Here is an 18,823-nt window from a genome sequence, read left to right as displayed (position 1 = left end):
GTATCTGAAGCTTTTGTCGAAAAAACACAAGTTAAACCTACATGATTTAACAGAATAACATGACAGTCAAAAGATAATCAGAGTCATAAAAGACCCAAGATCTCTTGCCATGGGTAAAAGCTTGATAAAAATTTCTCTCAGAGGACCAGATCCTATTGTTGACATCCGTGTACCGGGACCTACAGACAAGAGCACAGACTTGTCCTGAGTAGATATTTTCAGACACAAACAGTTGTCAACATCAGCCAGACCACTTGAGATGTGACTGCAAATGTCCTCAGACAAAGCAGAGGATGATGTCCTGGAAACCTGCACAAAATACTGAAAATCCTTATGCCGGTGTTAAATTGAAGTTGAACAATAAGGGGGTCCGATGGCAAAGCGCTGAAGTTCCCTTGTGGCTTTAAGATCACATAAAACCTGGAACATCAACACGTTTCCTGTTTTAGATCACAGTTTTATTTAACAGTGAGCTATGAAGCAAGATTTAAGATCAAAGATATCAAAACATATAATAATTAAGAATAACAGGAGCATTTGATTAACAGTATCAGATAACACTCCTATTGATGAAACCTTGAGATTGGGTAGAAATTAGACAATTGAAAACCTTGAAGTTATTTTGGTAAAATAGCAAGAAAAATCAAGATTGATACGCATAACAGATAATATGATGAAAAATAAATGGTAACATTTGGGCATGTGCCCAAACAGCTTGGAAACAAAAAAGTCATTTTAATACTATTGATAGGGGTTGAAGAATCTACAGCAAGATTTTGTATTGTATTCTTAAACAAGAAAGGACAGACACCCAAAATCAAAAAAGAATTAATAGTTATAGTAAACCTAGACGTAAAAAGGAAGAAGAGCTCTTGCAAAAAGCTAGATGGACGGAGGTCAAGAAAGACATGTAATAAAAGTTTAATAATCCTAATAAAAGATATAAGAAACTGGAACAAAAGAATAAAATAAATTTTTAAAAAGACAAAGTGAACAATACCAGCAGCAATAAAGCTATCCCCCTATGATCATGCAATAGATAAAGTCTCCTGAGTCTGCTAATCTTTGCCAAGAAAGACTGGCAAAACCTTCCGCACACTGGGGGATGGGGGTTGGAAACAACAGACAATAGGAGCAGCTAAAGGGTGAAGAGGAACAAAAGTATCAACAAAGAATCAGACTTTATAAAAATCTGTCTGAAGCTATTCAAACACAAAAATATTGCTTTGCTGATGCTAATTTGAGGACATACAAATCACCAGACTAGCTCTGACCAGTGGTCCATCTAGTACCAGCTACTTCAGATAATGTGCAAGAATCCCTGCTGTAGGCAGATGGGATAACCTGCCCCCCAGGGAAAGTTTCCTTCTAACCCCCTTTAATAACAGGATGGTTTGCCCCTGGGGTAAGCCACTCCTCTTCAATAAACAGATCCAGTTGAGAAGGGGTCAGGTGATTCATATAGGAGGCTGAAGGAGCTCAGCAGACCAGAGCTGCTGGAAGCAGCATAGATCCTGTGTGGCTGGTCCTGGAGCAGGGGAGAAACACACAAAAGGAAAAGCCTCTGGGACCCTGTGGCCTGCTTTGGTCAGGGGAATGACTTTGTTTGATGTTACTTTACGAGCTTTATACAGTGGAACCCTGATTACCCAATCTAATTGGGATGGGGCCAGATCGGATAATCAGAAGAATGGGCAGGGCTCCAGCTGCCAGCCCGAACCCCGCCACCCAGTTCAGTTAATACGGAGAATCAGATAACGGAGGCTCGGATAAACAGGGTTCTACTGCGTTTGAAAAGAAAACTGTGCCCTGAAAGAAGAGCCTGGACAGACCTCTGGGTGTGGCTTTAGTCTTTCATGGGCTGGGGAGACAGGCCAGCAGCCTACAGCTCCAGTAGAGATTGGCTTATATCCTGAAGCACAAGGGCTCACATCCCTTCTGGATATCCTTAATTATCTATACCCTAGAAGAAGATGAGGATAACCCTCTAAATAATTAAGCAATAACTAAAATGAGCTCCATTCAAATCTTCTCAAAACTTACAGATCCACAGCTAACAAGCTCTTAACTGAGTAATCAACCCAGCAGCTTTCTTCTCAGTGCTGAAAACAGCAGGACTATAAAGTTAGTCTAATAACGTGGACAACTAATATGAGGTGAAAATAAGACCATGACAAAACAAGTCACATTTAAAATTATAAACTAGTAAACCTCTAATATGTTGGTGAGTAGCTGTAATGGTGATTTGCAGCAAAAATAGATAATAAACTAAATCAAACTGATCAAAAGCAAGAAAGATGGCACTTAAGCTTATCAATAGGACACCGGCTCGCAACTACAAGACCCACAATACAGAGCATGTTTATAAGAAAAAAGGCTGCCCACTCCCCATATTTCCTAAATCAAGCTGGCTTGACTGAGAAAAAGAGCTGCCCCCAAACTCAGTCACTCAAAATCACTGAATGCATCACCATGGGTTCATCCACCCAAACGCAAGAAAGGTCTAAAAGCTAGAAGGGAAGGCTAGGCCCAGTACAATCCAGGTTTGCAAATCAAAGACCTACCACCTCATCCAAGACCTAACCCCAAAATGTTGCAGGATAGATTTCTGACTGCATGGAATGCTTTGCTTTGTGCTTCACCTAGCCAAGAAGCAAAACACAAGGCAAGAATGCTTCTGCAACTGCCCATCTTAGAAGAGACTGGACTAAAAACCACAAATACAAGTTATTTGTTGGGATGGTATAAATAACCTGTAGACCACAGGCTGCCCTTACCTGTATGTCAGTGTCCTTCACAGGCTCAAGTGGCTCAAATGTGGTGGCTGCACTAAGACTCTCCAGCCGCTGAGAGATATGGGATACATCAAGTCCTCTGGACCCAAGAAGAACTGATCTATGGGGGGGAGAGGGAGAAACTGATATTAAACAAATAAAGCTACTTTTAATATATCTGGAAAAAATCATGCATATTTAGAAAACATTCAAATATTTAGATCAAATATGTCTCTTTACATCAAACCCTGAACACACGTACGTGCATAGATAGAACATCCAGTATTATCAGTCCTGAAAGGATGTACAGAGAAAATAAGATCTCCCTTGCTAAACTAATACTGTTCTCATTACCCACTGCAGTAGCGTATAGCTGTCAAATCTTTCCATTCCTAAAAATTCTAAAGCATCTTGGTAAATTAGTCCTTGGCCATTTCCAGAACAGAATACTGCACTCTTCAACTTAAATATTTGGGGTTAGTTCTGGTGGCTCAGCAGATGAATACATTAGTCACTTACAAAAAATTCAAAGTTCCAGCATTTTCTTCAACCAAGCCTTTGAGTGGAAAAAAAGCACTTACCAGTAATTGTTTGCCCTGGTCATGTCTTCCCCTCCTCACTCTCCCACATCTTTCCAAAATGCCTTATGCTACACTGTATGTATGCCTCCTCCTTGGTAGGAAGCAGAGGGCAATGAGAAGCGACCACCCCAGCAAACCAGCACCTGATCTACCCCTTTCTCTTCCCCTTCATTCCAGAGTGGCCTACTCAATTCACCTCTCAAGTAACATGAGCAGTGGATTCATACATTGGGGAGTGCAGGTAGGATAGCCCAACAGTGGGGGTTGGGTTTTAGTAACTGGTTTTGACTTCCAACAAAAATTTTGGGACAATCATATTCTTTTGTCAGACAACCACATGCTTTTAAGATTGAGCATGTCCCTGTGCAGAAGGCCTGGTCTGGATTTAAGGCTGCGAAGTCCACAGGTAAATTAAATATGAAGCAGGTCTTTATAAAGTCAGGATTATTGACAGTCTCTTTTTGTGTCCTGATTCTTGGTAGGTAGAGTAAGACAAGAGATTTGGACAGGACTGAGGGATATCAGTGACATATTATAAACAGATGCACATAAAAGGCAAGAGACCATTGATGAGGCACATACCTATCAAATTACCATTGTGAAAAGCAGTATTTATACAGCACAAGTAGGAGGTATGTGTAGATCTTTACAGACACAGGAGGCTCCCTAGCTTCTACCCAAAGTAGTTTACGGCTTCATTTCAAGATCTTTAAATATGCTAGGTTTTCATGAGGAATTAAATAAGCTAACAGGCTGTTTCTTTGGCATTCCTGGCTCAAAACAGAGTCCCGAAAACCCAAGAACTTACGCCTTGACATCTGCAGTCTCCTGTGACGTGCGGGTCAGAGTCCGAGACCGCAGACGCTCTCCTGCCTGCTGGATCTCCTGGAGGTTGCGTTCAACATGAGGAAGTTCAGAGATGCCCTCTGTCTCAGCTGCAAGCTGTTCCGCCTGCTGGAGAAGTTCTCCAAACCCTTCAGTGTCCATGTACAATGCCGGTCCTATACAAAGACACACACAGAAACCCCTGAGGAGAGGGGGAAGAGAGGGAGAGAGAAAGAGAGAGACTTGTTTGACAAAACATGTAAAAGATCTAGCATTGATTCCAGTAACACCTGTTCTCAGGGCACAATAATCAGCGGTCTAGTACAGAATAATCACACCATAAATCATCCCAAACTGCTGCAATTTTTGAGGATACTTTAAAGTGGTCTCTTAAGAAAGGCAATGGCCTAGTAGAGATAAGATTATTAGTGCAGGTTTACGTACTTAAAACAAGTATGGAGTACCATAGTTACCAAACAGCTACAGAGTACCATAGTTAATTCCCATATATCGAGATGGAAATGAACAGACGGCACAACTGCCCCAAGTGAAGACTAGTGTTAATTCAGTCTTAAATTTAAGCTACATTTGTTTCAACCTTCATATATATATATTTTATTTTAATCTTTCAGGAAAACATATGCACCACTAAGTCCACAGATAGGAAGAAATATGAACAGGCTGTTCCATCGTGAAGAGTATATAGTCTTCCCTCAGTGCACACGGGAAACTTTCATTAGTGTTAATGAGAATTACATGCATACATTGAAGACAGAATGTATCATTTGGAGGAAATGTACAGCATAAAGTGTGTCTTTAACAAACAGGCTGTAACTGATGGGATCACTAGAGCATCACATAAATCTGAATTCAGAACAGTAACTGCGATTTCTACAAAGGCTGGGAATGTACACTTATAGGGATCGATTCTGAAAGGCTTCTTCTAGTTTCAGCAAGGACACTCATGTTAATGAAAGACAAGGGTTCAAACATCCAAACTTGGGTGCCTAAAATTAGGCACCTACATCCATTAAATTCACAGTCAAATTAATGGGATCTGCTCTGAAAATCCAGGTCACTTATTTCAGTTCTTAACTTTTAGGCACCTAAGTTTGGAAAATTTGACCTCAGCTCTCAGCAAGGTTGAAAAGTTAGCCCTGTTCGGGATGGGACAAGATGCAAAGACTGAAGCTGAAGAATATGTTTCTGGTTCACAGATTGTTCAGGAACTATCCAAGGCTGAATGTAAGATAAAGGTTGCTCTAGAGAAGTGCTCTGACTTCTAAAAATTGCAGCAGCCCAGAATTCCTGGACTTTAACATGTTTAGCAAGAATTAAATATCAGAACAGCTGTTTTCAACACAAGATGAAGTTGGAAAAGGCATAATAAAAGGTGTAACTTGATGTAGCTCTGCAGGTATCACCTATAAATGGGGTTTATTTTCCATTTAATGCAAGGGGATTTACACATCTAACTCATTAGCAACAATAGATAACATCCACATAGCTCCCCCATGCAACCAATAAACTTGGGAGAAGTCGGGGGGAAAAAGGAGACAAGCAGAAGTTAATTAATGGACTTGTTTCTTCCAGCAGAGGACATATGGCCAAGTTTACCTGAGTGCCTGATGACCCAGAACAGGAAGGATCTATTATTTTAAAACTATTTGTAATGAATAACATTCGGTAAACAACAGTATTTCCAGTGTGCAGAGTACTGATGTCACGTGCAAACCATGCCGCCTCCAGAGGATACTGAAAGTGAAACTGGACAAGTACAAATGCTGATGTGAAGCAATGCTAGACATACAGCATTGTACTACATTGTCAGACACACTAAAGGTGTCCCTCTAATGCGGAATGAGCATCATAATAGTCTTTTGGGAACTGACTGTTTCCTACCTGCCTTTTTTTTTTTTTTTTTTTTTTTAAATCAATCAAAACTCCTTTCCTCCACCCCACCCCCAAAATTACGGCATCCAGACATTTCATATATCTTGACAGGATCCTATAAACAACCACAATGGAACCTCCATTCCATTCCTTCCCCAATTGCCTCAACCCCATGATTACCTTTAGTGGAAAATACTTTTGCAGTATTCAAAGGACAGCAAAAATGAATAGCAAAAATAACCAATATTTCTGAAATTATTCTCAGTAAGTGTATGCCTATACTGTAAAAAACAAAAAACAAACAAACAAGGTGTGTTCTTAACTAGGTAACTCAGGTTAAAACAGCAGTGGAGACACAGCAACTAAGCTTTCAACTCAGAATAGCAGCTGGAGTTCAAACCTATCCCAGAGCTGAATTTGAGCTGCTAACCCAGGCGTTCTCAAACTGGGGGTCTGGGCCCATCAAGGGGTTGCGAGTTGTCAGCCCCCACACATGCCGTGGTTGCAACTGTCAGCCCTGTGCAAGGCTGTCAGGCAGAGCCTTTCAGAGGTGGGTGGTCAGAGAGCGGCAGCTGCTGACTGGATGCTCTGAAGGCAGCATCAGCACCACCAGTAGCGCAGAAGTAAGGGTGGCATGGCCTGGAGGGTAGGTGGCATGGCATGATGGGATTGTCACAGCCTGAAATATTTTCAAAGAGGGCCCCAGAAAAAAAATTTGAGACGCCCTGTGCTAACCTGAGTTAAAAGCTGAGCTGCCATATCTTCACAACTATTTTAACCCAAATTAGCTAACCCGTGTTAGCTAACCTGAATTAAGAACACTGGGGTGGTGGTTTGTTTGGTTTTTTTGCAATGTAGACATATGCGTGAGATAAAGGCGTGTCCCTAGAGAGGATACAGGCAAATAAAATGGCACCACATCAGTCTTTGGCCATGACCTAGTTCTCAAAGCACGGATACTGTTCCTTTGCAGAGGCCAACTTTCTTTTTGCCATCTCAAAAAAAATCCTCTAATAGAGGTCACAAACTTCCCAAGAATTATTCTTCTTACATGGAAGCCACAAATCCAGCTGATTCCAAAGCTGAAGCAGAGGACGAGATAGGGGAGAAACACCCTCCACTCACATCAGCCCCTATGCAGATCCACAAATTGGGATACTCTCTAAACCAAATCTGAACTTTGGTGTAATCCCTTAGACTATCCGCCTGTCCCCAAATCATCTCCTTTATCCAGAATTTTAAAATGTCTCTAAATGGAAAAGAAAATAGCACACCCTTAAGAAACAAACTAAAGTCTATGGCATTAACTGTGATTCTTTAACACTAATTTGTTGCAACGCAGTAATGAAAAGTAATTGTATTTGCTTATTTGAACAACAAACAGGCAAATGAGTCCAATGTGGAAACTGGACTATTGTATAGAAGGAAAAACCTATAATTTAAACATCTCAACATCCCCAAAAGAGACTGAAGTTCTTAAAAATGCATCTACTCAAGGGACCATTTTATATTCCTTTTTCCGTCATTTTAGCTGTTTGAGTGATATTTGACTAGCACAGTCAGATCACAAGTAAAGTAGTTTATGCCTGTGAAGGAGGGAAGAATGATCAGAGCAATACAAAAAAGAAGGGAGCATATAAGCCTTCCAACAGGGGAGGAGGGAAGAGCCAAAAACGACTTGCTGTCCTACCATCCAGTACATCCAAACAGGCAGCCACCTTCTGTGATGCTGAACATATACAGTACATCACATGATTTCCACTGATCATTCATCTATCTGAGGTGAAAGCATCATGAGCTGACAAAAAAGACAAAAGGAAAGTAGGGGAGTTCACAAGTAAAAAGATTTAAAGTAGGGCTGTCAATTAATCACTGTTAACTCAAGTGATTAATGCAAAACAATTAACTAGATTTTAAAAAGTCAGGATTAATCGCAGCTTTAATCACACTGTTAAACAATTATAGAATACCAATTTAAATTTATTATAAATATTTTTGGATGCTTTTCTACATTTTCAAATATATTAATTTCAATTACAACACATACAAAGTGTACAGTGCTCACTTTATATTATTATTTTTATTATAAATATTTGCACTGTAAAAAAGATTTTAAAAGGTAATGCAATCTACAAGTCGAATCATGACGGGGCATATGACTATTTAGCATATCTGGCATGTAAATACTTTGCAATGCCAGCTACAATAGTGCCATGTGAATGGCTGTTCTCACTTTCTAGTGACGTAAATAAGTAGACGACAGCATTATCTCCTGTAGATGTAAACAAACTTGTTTGTCTTAGCAGTTGGTTGAACAAGAAGTAGGACTGAGTGGACTTGTAGGCTCTTAAGCTTTACATTGTTTTGAGTGCAGTTATTAAAAAAAATTATATATTTGTAAGTTGCACTTACATGATAAAGAGATTGCACTACAGTTCTTGTATGAGGTGAACTGCAAATTACTATTTCTTTTGTTTCTTTTTTACAGTGAAAATATTTGTAATCAAAACTAACAACATAAAGCGATCACTGTACATGTTGTATTAAGTGTTGTAATTGAAATCAATATATTTGAAACTGTAGAAAAACATCCAAAAATATTTATAAATGTAAATTGGTATTCTATTATTGTTTTAACAGTGCCACTAACACTGCAATAATTTAGGCTATTTTTTAACCTTGCGATTGAGATTTTTTAATCGTCTGACAGCGCTAGGTCACAGCAAAATAACGTATTTTAGCTCTCAAAAATATATTTTTAAAATCCTCTGCTTAAGACATATAGCTCAGCAGAAAAGAAACCCAAGAATTCTAATTGAATGGTTTTTATATTCACTGGGCATTCAGTTTCATCACTGTGGCTAAGCACCACTGTTACCAGTGCTAAGAGGACTATTTAACAGCATCTGGGTAGGAGTTTGCTTAAGGTATTATATTTTGTGATTCAGATACAAGCAGTTAATAAAAAAAAAACAATCCAAGAACATTTCATATTATTATTTTGCACAGATACTGCAACACAAACTAAAGTGCCTGCCTCCAGACATTAAGGCCCATATAAACATTCTCCAGTCACTTCTGGCTAGCTACCAAACTGTTTTGGGGGCACATATGGCAATCAGATGTATGACCAATAAACCAGACGGGATAGTGTATACTGGATTTGTTAGACAAGATTAGCAGGCCAATGGAAGAAAGGCAATTTCATGCCCTGCAATGCAGTATAGGACATCTTTCCAGTGTGAACTGCTTCGCCTTGGCAGACATCTCCTGTGCTCTGCTGCCAGAAGCAGCCTCTGTTGGCAGACAAGGACCAGAACAACCACACTTCCATACAGTTAAGACTACTCATGTCAGTTTCTGAGGGATCAGCGTGTAGGGCACTGACTGCAAGATTGGCTCAGAATTTAGTTTGATCTGATTTGATCGGCCCACTTCCCTTTTTCATTAACTACCTTAGATAAAAAGCCAGCAGCATAAGCAGGAGCTAACTTCTCGTTGAAACCAAAAGCCTGAAGAGTCAGTACAGTGTAAAACAGCTCCCAAACCTGCACTTTTAGCCATAGACTCAGTGTCAATACCATGCAGGGATTGTTCCATAAATTTGGAAATATGGGACAATTTCAACACTGTGAAAACAGAGATTGATTTAGGTAAATCTGGAATAAACGGGAGTGATTTTTAACCACACACACTAAAGTAACTGTGGTTATAGCAAATCTGTGGTAATGACAACTCACTATTCAGAGTGATCAGCAAATAGCTTTTTGCAAACAGCAACATTAAAATGGTTAGGCAGAATAACAGCACAAAGAAGTTAGTCTTTCTACTGACAGAATTTACTGCATTCAAGAGACTGCAGTCTGACTCTTAATGCTGCTGTTCAAGATGGGAACTGCTTCTACATTAAGGAGCAGAATGATGGCAGATTTTCATGTCTGGCTGGGGAAAGAGCAACAACTGACACCTCAGGGAAAGAAAATGCAGACAGAAGAAATTTAACTTCTGTAAAGCCAGATCGACCGGGGGCTAAAAGCCAAGACTAGCACAGCTCTTCAGTAAAACAACATTGATAACTTATCAATAGATGATGATGCATTAAACTATTATTCCATGTCCAGTAAAACTCCATTTTAACATTTCTCTAACATTCTGAAATCAAGAGTAAATTCCAAAGATTGTACTAATTGACTGAATTTAAGCCAAAAGGAGCCCATGAGAGACAATCACAGGTTTGTTTACTGCCCATAGATTATTTTAAATTATGATTTGCTATAAAAAAAAAACAAAGTCTCCTAAAGAAGACAGCTGCACTGTCTGATGAAGAATGTTGTAATTACTGTATTCCAAATATAGCCACGCTGAATATTTTATTGAACTGGCTTAAAAAAGATTTAAAACTTAAAAATTCAAATGTGTGAACAGTGTCTGTTATCTTTCAAATACTGAAAGACTTATATCACCTAATAATTAATTAGCTTTGAGAAATATGAGCCAAAGATTTAAATTCCTTTCTTACTGGAAAAGGTTCTCAAACAAACAGCTAAAACACAAGTACCTGAATCTTGAATTAGACATTAAAACTCAAAATCACAGGGTTTGAAAAACAGTCACACAACAATGACCTGCAAGAAACTTTCATTGGAGACCAGAGGACCGTGAGCCATTAAACTCTGAATATAATTCATGCTTCTATTTAAAAAAAAAATGCATAGCAAAAATATTATTTCAAATATGATGCAAACATGAAGAAATCCAATGCTGCCTTCAAGTCCACAAGGCATCTCCTGCTACTGCTGGCTCAGAGAGTTCAGCAATGTGAAATTGACAAGTCTGCCTCAGTTTCAGTGGTTCTACTCAGAATCCAAGCAGCAGTGAAAGACAAAAAAATCAGCTCAATTTCACACTGCTGTTCCTAGGAAAGCTACCAGCAGCATCAGAGGTAGGAACAAGAAATTATCATGGGGGGAAGGAAAATATAAAAAAAAACAAAACCCAAGGATGAGAATGGGGCACAGTTGCAGAGTCCCCCTTCTCTTGCAGCAGCCACGGCTATGAAGGTACAAGTGAAGGTGGGTAGATAGGCCCTTCTGAACAGGATCCAGGGACAGCACTTTTGTAGGCATTCTAGCACCTTCTCCTCACAAAAGGATGTTCCCTCTACACCCCCTTTATCTTCTACCTTAGCTTCTTGCTAGGAGGTGCCTAGTAAATATTTCACACCGGGATGGGGTAAAAAAAACAAAACAAATAAAAACAAAAAGCCAAGCTCAGATTTTCAACATCTACCAGAATTTTTTGTATTACTATTTCTACATGCAAACAACCTATAACTTGAATGCTGCAAGCTACATGTTGTCTATGGTGGAAAAATATTCTTATTTAGTATTTGATTGCCAGTCTGGTTTTATGCTTTGCAAATTTTGATAGACAATGGGTTTTCTATGAAAACATCCATATTGTGGTTTTCCCTGTTCCCTTTTGTTTTTTCCTTGAGAAGACACATTTTTTCCCAGCACCCATAATTTATTTTTTGAAAGTTGGAGGAGAATCCAAATATCTATATGTAAAAGCCCCATTCTGCAAGCCTCAAGCATTTTGCATGAGTAAGAACTGCAGGGTCAGATGCTGAAACTAAACAGAATTCCAAATATGTTTTAAAGTAAAGCATCTTGAAGTTAGAGTACAACAGGTGGAAATGGTTTGCCGCAAACCACAAGCCAGCTGGATATTTTCAGCCAAAGGAACTATACCCTCCCCCATGAATTGAAAGCATGACAGATATCCAGTTTGAGAACATTTCCAAGTACCAAGCACATTAGGATGAAGTGAGATACCAAAGGGTAGATAAAAAATAAATGCCACTTAGGAACACAGGAATTGCCACACTAGATCAGATCAATGACCCATCTTGTCCAATATTCTGTCTCCAACAGGGGTCACTATCAAATGCAGGCAAGAATATCCATAATGGGCAACTAAGTAATAACTTTCCAAATAAAAAAGGTTTCTAAACCTTACCAGTTAGAATTAAGAATATCTGGGTCAAAAACTATCTATTTTAACTGTGGATATACATTTATCCATATAAATGTATAATATTTCAAGGACTGCTACTAAGCCCTTGGCCTCATTGATGTTTTGTAGCCATGAGTTCCATGTCAATTATGTACTGCATAAAATAATTTCCTTCAATCAGTTTTAAATGTGTTGCCTTTCAGTTTCATTTAATGCTCCCTTGTTTTTGTATTATGAGAAAGGACAAATAAGTACACTCGACTTACCTTCTCTGTACCCTTCATTATTTAATTTAGGGCCCAGCAACATGCCTGAGTATTTCAAATTATTCCTTTCAATGTGTATTAGCTTGCATTTGTCAACACTGACTTTCATCTACCATCTGACTTTGAAGTTCCTCACAGACTTCTCTAGTCTTAGCTATTCTAAATAACTGTCTCATCTGTCAATGTTGCAACCTCATCATTCATCCTCTTTTCCAATCCCTTAATAAATATATTAAATGGCACCTGATCCTAGCACACACAGGTCATTGGAACAGCCCACCATTAACCTTTGCTACATGGAAAACTGATTACATCAAGTATTTAATTTTGTTCCAAAACCTTGGAGGAAAAATCAAACTAAAAATCCTCTCCACTCTTTGAATCTTCAGAGGGTACTATAAGGAAAATTTAGAAACCACTGTGACATTACCTCTTTTGGAAAGTCAGGCCATGGAATCTCAGTCTATACTCCTGAGGGAATTCTGTACCAAAAAACTTTAAAATTCTGTGCACAGTATTTTAAAATTCTGCAAAATTCTGCATATTTGTCAAAATAACACCATACAATTACACTCCTGCTATCAGCCACAGCCACCTGGGAAAAGCGTGCCGGGGGGGGGAATGATCACAAATTCTACTTCAAAAAATAAAATTCTGCAAGGAACATTAATTCTGCCCAAATTCTGCATTCCACAGTGGCGCAGAATTCCAGCAGGAATAATTCTACCATGATGACTGAACCAGGAGGGAAGAAGCCCTAGTTGCAACAGAAGAGAACCTCAGAGTGATTTATAAAACAACAACATACCACAGGAGAGGACTTACAAGTTCGGTCTTCTTCTCTCCCAGTTATAAGAGAACAATCTGTTGTTAGGACAGTGTCATGCCATGTTAGGCACCCATCATTCCACATCAGCAACTATCTATACAGCAATTTTTACTGCATCAGGAGTTCATGTTTTAACACAAAAGCACCCCAATAATGTTATAAGAGTTTTTGCCTTGCCTGTGTAGATGGGATCAAACAGTGTTACAATCATGTTACCACTCTGTGCTGCAGCTCTGTAAAGATCAGAGCTATAACATGAAGAGGATTCTGTTTAGAAACAGTCAGCAAACTTAGCTGACCACACTTGAGAATAAGCTGGCCAAGAAGAACAGATGTTGAAAGGTCATATCCCAACCCAGTGGAAAGAAACAATAGAAGTAACAGGTAGAAAATATGGAGAAAAATAGAGGGGACCAAATCCAAAACAAACTGATCAAATTTATTTATTTTTTTTATTTAAATTTCGCATAAAACCCCTGAACCTGGGATGTTTTTCATGTAACATTTATATACCCTCCTGCCTCCTTCCTGCACTAATAGGTCGTCCAACCAAAGAATAAGGGAAGTAAGTTGGAAATCATTGGTAGAAAACAGCAGCATCTGTCAAGCCATATGGACCCACAAATCACAATTTGGGAAGGTATGTCTCACATGGGGAGCCTGAAGCTGTAAGGTAAACTCTGCTTATCAAAATAACCCACTTTTAAGTGAAAAAAGATGAAGCTTAGATGTAGCTTTCATTTAGGTTTTTATTGAAGGCCTCACTCTAGGCATCTAAAAAGATAGTTGTGCCCTATACAGTGGGTATCAAAATGACCATTTGCTGAAGTACAATTTACCAGATAGTGTACACAGTCCCATTTCTGCTGTTTGAAATGTCTCTCTAACAGAGCATACTGAATTTAAAAATACTATTTGGCAATTATGTCACGTGACCTGAACGCTGCACTCACACCAGACCTTACAAGTTAAGGCAGCGATGGAATGGGGCAGTAACTGGATAGATCACCAAAGCACAATGACATGCTCAGCAGGATATACTCTTGCCTCCAAGTCAGTAACTGACCACAGATTCTTACATCGTGTTATAGGGAAATGTACTGCTGACAATAGTGTTTCAGATTAGATCTTAAACAGACATCTCGGGCATTTGTGATCATCAAGACCTCATGGCACTTTTCACAAGAGGAGTCCAATTCAGACTATCAGTCAGAGTTTAAGGCCAGAAGGGACCACCAGATCATCTAGTCAGACCTCCTGTACATTGCAGGCCACCACTACTCCATCTGCACACTAAACCCAACAACCAAAATTAGACCACCAAAGTACTGCAGCCCACAGGTGACTAGACTGTTACGTGCCCCAGGCAGAGAATAGCAGGGACCCAAGAGCACCACTGCTCAAGGCCTCCACAATGGCAGGGAAATGATTAAGTAAGATATACTCACATAAACCTGACAAACGACCCTGTATATCTCCCCCCCGCCATGCAGATGAAAAAATTCACTGCCAATTTGAGCTAGAGGAAAATTCCTTCCCTACCCGCCACATATTGTGATCACTATGACCATGCACATGTGAGCAAGAACCAGCCAACCAAGCATCTGAGAGAGAGAATGCTCAGTATCACCTTAGATTCCACCGACTTAAATTCCCAAATGGAGTTTCAATTAGATGCAATATTTTTTTCTTCATATCCTGTCCGAAGTGGCTAGGTAGTGTTGCTCTACGGTATTAAACAAATGTCATGAGGTACCACCCTAGAGAGAGCTGCAGCTCAATAGCAGATGAAGGAATCCCTGTGTAGTGTTTGTTTAAAAATGTGTAAAGCATTTCAGGTGGGAATCTCTAAGGAGCCTAAGGAACTCTGGCACCCAACAAACTGAATTTTGGTGCTTAACTCCCTTAGACTATGGCCTGGTCTACACTAGAGAGTAGCTTAGTTCTGTCGACAAAACAGCAATGGTGTATACATTGCAATCTCACACACCACTGACAAAACTGCCCTTTTTATTGACAAAATAAAACCACCTCAACAAGAGGTGTCGGGTTTTGTCGGCATAGTTAAGGCGGTGCAATGTCAGTTGAGACACTGGGTCCCCTTACATCAGTGTTCGGGCTGTCATTCTTGTCAAATTAACAGCTCCAGCCCAAGCCTGGGGTGGCTGGTTCCTGCTCTGGGCTGGGAGCGGGGCAAAAAGCCCAGGCTGCTGCAAGCCCAGGTGGCTGGAGCCCACCTCCCGGTTGTGAGCTGGGACTGGAGAAACCATGGGCGGCTGGAGCCTGCCTCCCAGCAAGGAAGGGAAAAGCCCTGAGCTGAGCCATGAAATTGACAAGAGTGCCCCACTCCTGGTGGGAAGCAGAAGGGCAAGAAACCAGGGCACCTGGACCTCACTCCTCAGAGGCAAGAAGCCCTGGGATGCTTCCCCTGAGAACAGGGAGGAAGGAAGCCTTTGGCGGCTTCCCTTGGCTCTCAATGGGGAACAGGGATGGGAGAAGCCCAGGGCTGTGTGTAATGTGGAGAATGGGGGGGGGAAGAAACCCCCTTGGGAGCCAGCCTGTGAGGCTCCCTAGAAGGGAGCTGAAAGCCTGGTCTCTCAGCTGACACTGTCCCTCTTAGGTGAGTGGAAGTGTGCCTGGTGAGCAGTGGTAGTTACTGCGGTGGTTGTAAGTCGAGATATGTTTTGTCGTCTTAGTTTGAGCGTAGACAAGGCCTATGTCTACATTAGAGAGCATACAGCGGTGCAGCCGCTCTAAGCCGATGGGAGAGAGCTCGCCCATTGATTTAATTAATCTACTCCCAAAGAGCAGTGATAGCTACATTGGCAGGAGAAGTCCACACCCGCATTTATGTTGGTGTAATTTATGTCGCTCAGGAGGGTGGTTTATTCACACCCCTGAGCACCATAAATTATACCAACGTAACTGGTAGCGTCGACATTGCCTTAGGCTCCTTTGAAAAAATCTCCGCTAGGAGGATCTTTCAGGATGAAGGGTAGCTACATGCAAGGGTCATTCAACAGACAGGAGAAAATGAGTCGCACCCCACAACAGAAGAACTCAAATCTCCTTGGCCAGCTCTATCCTGAGACAGATCGTGCGTGGAGGGGGACCACAGCGCGGGTGGGAATGGGGAAGACAAGCCAGAGGAGCCTGCGGATTGACCGTACCTGGCACTGACTCAGCAGTTACCCTCGGCGCATCTCAAAGCACTTTACAAAGCTATTTGTCCCCATTTTACATGCGGGAAAACCGAGGCGCAGGGGCTTATGGAACAATGTTTAGAGTGGGGTGCTGAGAGCCATTGAACCAAACTGTCAGCTCTGGCTAGGAGGTGGGGGTGGAGAGAGGACTGAGTAAAGTGCCCAAGGCCCGGCAGAGCTGAGACACGGACACGCCTCCAGCCACTAGACCAGGCTGCCTCCCCCAGTAGCCGCTACCCCCGGCGCCCAGGGAACCCCGCTTTACCTAGCTGAGGGGGCCCTTCGCCAGGCCCGCTTGGCATGTGGGGCTACAGCGGCCTCGCCGCGAGGGGGCGCCCCGAGTGGCGCCGCGCCCACCCCGCGGAGAGAGGCGCGCGCCGCCCCTCCCCCACACAGCTCCTCGGCCTCCGGGGAGGGGCGTCAATCCGGGGCCCTGCGCGGGGCGGGGTCGGGGGGAATGCTGCTGCCGGAGACGAAGGGGGGCTCGCGGAGCCGGAGCACGAGGCGCCCCCCCAGGCTCGCGCTTACCTGCCAGCCGGGCTGCCTCCTTCCGCTGCGGCAGCCGTAGTCAGTCTCCGGCGCCCGCGCCGCGTGCGCTGATTGGAGGAGGCGCCGATCCCCCAGCGGCCCTTGCGCGCCGCCTCTCCGCTCAACTTTATTGAGACGCTTAAAAGAGGGACTCACGCGGGCGGGGCGCGGGGGAATGTCCGGGGCGGCAGAAGGGGACATAGGGACTCTCCAATCCCCCCTGGAAGTAGCTGGGGGTTGGGCCGTGGGCTCACGGGGGCTACAGGGCCCCTATCCTCAGGAGGGGTCACTGGCCTTGTGGGGGCCTGACCCACCCGCCTTCAACGGGGGAGAGGGGGGCTGGTGTCCCTAGCCCGGCTCCGGCCCCTCTCCACATCCAAATGCAGTTCTGGGCACCAGATCCCTGCCTGGGGCTGGGCAGGCGGGGGTTGTGCCATGTGACTGGGGTCGCCTCAGCACCACGGTGCCAGGCGCTGTGCAAACACAGGGCTGGATGGGGCACCTGGCTCACCCCAGCACCGGCAGGGACCAGCCGGCCTGCTGCGAGATCCATCTTCCCAGCCTCGGATGGAGCAGGGAAAGCAGCATGAGAATGAAAGGCACATCCAAAGGGGAAGTGCCCCAGAGGGTGTGACATGAACTAAAGGAAAAAAAAGGCAGGTTCAGACACATGGTCACTGTCTGAGCAGAGTCCTGGCGGCCTTGCCTGTGGTTACTCAGCAGACAAGGTGCCTGGTTCCCTGCCTTACAGCAGTGCGCTGCTGTTACAGTAACAGTCACTCCTGATTTATGCCCCTGTGAGGGCTTGTCTACACTTAAAGCACTATAGCTGTGCCACTTTAGCACTTCAGTGACACTACCTATTGCCAATGTGAGGGATTCTCCTATTGGGGAGGATAATCCACCTCCCTGAGAGGTGGTAGCTAGGTTGACAAAGGAAGAGGACGGGAGAACAATGCAGAAAACATCTGTTTTCTACCAGCCTTAATCACCCCCAGGTTATATGGGGAGAGGCTAGATCAAAGGTGCAAATTGCACTTTCCTCCACTACTGGCAGGAAGATTTGGTCCCCAATTTCTTATTCATGTTCACTTTGGTCTGGGGGGGGGAAGGGGGGTATGATTAACAAAAATATTGTCCCATTTGTACATTTTCTAGCTCGAGGGCCACATTCCTTAGGGCTGCTGCAAATCGATGTAAATTATCCCAGTAGGGATTCATTCAGAGGATGGGCAGCTGTGTTTTCAGCACTACCCTTGCTCAAGGTCTCTGCTGGGGGAGTTAGGCAGCTTTGTTTTACAGCTAGGACTCTCAGGATGCTGCTCTAGTTGAGGATGCTGGGGAGATGCTCCTAGCCAGTGCTGCCCATTTTGGGGTCTGTGCATTTCCCCTTATGTAGCCCCTAAAGGTAAGATTGGTTGAAACCTGTTTCTGACCCTACAGCCTGGCATAGCCCCATCCTGAATTTACTCTGTAAACATCTTCCATTAGAATACAGCTAGGAAATTCATATATATCATTAGTGTGTAATATTTTCAGCACTGAAAGGAGTAAACCCGGGTGGGGGATTAAATACCTAAAAGTTTATTACAATAAAGTGTCTAAAGATTATGGCATCCAGCCATATTAACTGTCCTAATTTAACAATGTGAGAGTTAATGATGCTCTCTTGTGCCATGTGAAATCACAAACAAAGAAATCAGATTGTCAGGCAAGTGAGCAGAAGAAAGTGATTGCTTCCCCCTTCCTCCCCACAGATATGCACTATACTTGCTAACACTAACAAATCTTCAGGAGCAGATTCTCCCAGTCTCATTTTACTGGCTTTGGCTGCTGCCAGAGGGTAAAGGGGTAAAGACACTGCCTGTTTGAAGGCTTTTAAGTGCTTTTGTTGAAAGATCAGCAG

General features: G+C 42.5%; 1 protein-coding gene across 1 annotated transcript in view; it reads right to left on the bottom strand.

Annotated features, from left to right (window-relative positions):
* Window positions 1-16,997, bottom strand: part of NUP93 (nucleoporin 93) — a 116,425-nt gene extending 99,428 nt beyond the window's left edge. Inside the window, exons 1-3 of the mRNA XM_067552075.1 lie at window positions 16,918-16,997; window positions 4,164-4,382; window positions 2,778-2,895 (exon numbers count right to left, since the gene is read on the bottom strand). Coding sequence (XP_067408176.1) covers window positions 2,778-2,895; window positions 4,164-4,342 — 297 coding nt within the window. The 5' untranslated portion in view covers window positions 4,343-4,382; window positions 16,918-16,997. The remainder of the gene's footprint in view (window positions 1-2,777; window positions 2,896-4,163; window positions 4,383-16,917) is intronic.
* Between the last annotated feature and the right edge of the window lie 1,826 nt (window positions 16,998-18,823).

Source organism: Emydura macquarii, unplaced genomic scaffold (genome assembly GCF_026122565.2).
Source record: "Emydura macquarii macquarii isolate MOO-44397 ecotype Brisbane River unplaced genomic scaffold, CSIRO-AGI_Emac_v2 contig_295, whole genome shotgun sequence".
Lineage (NCBI taxonomy): Eukaryota > Metazoa > Chordata > Testudines > Chelidae > Emydura > Emydura macquarii.
This window is presented reverse-complemented; position numbering and strand designations above follow the sequence as displayed.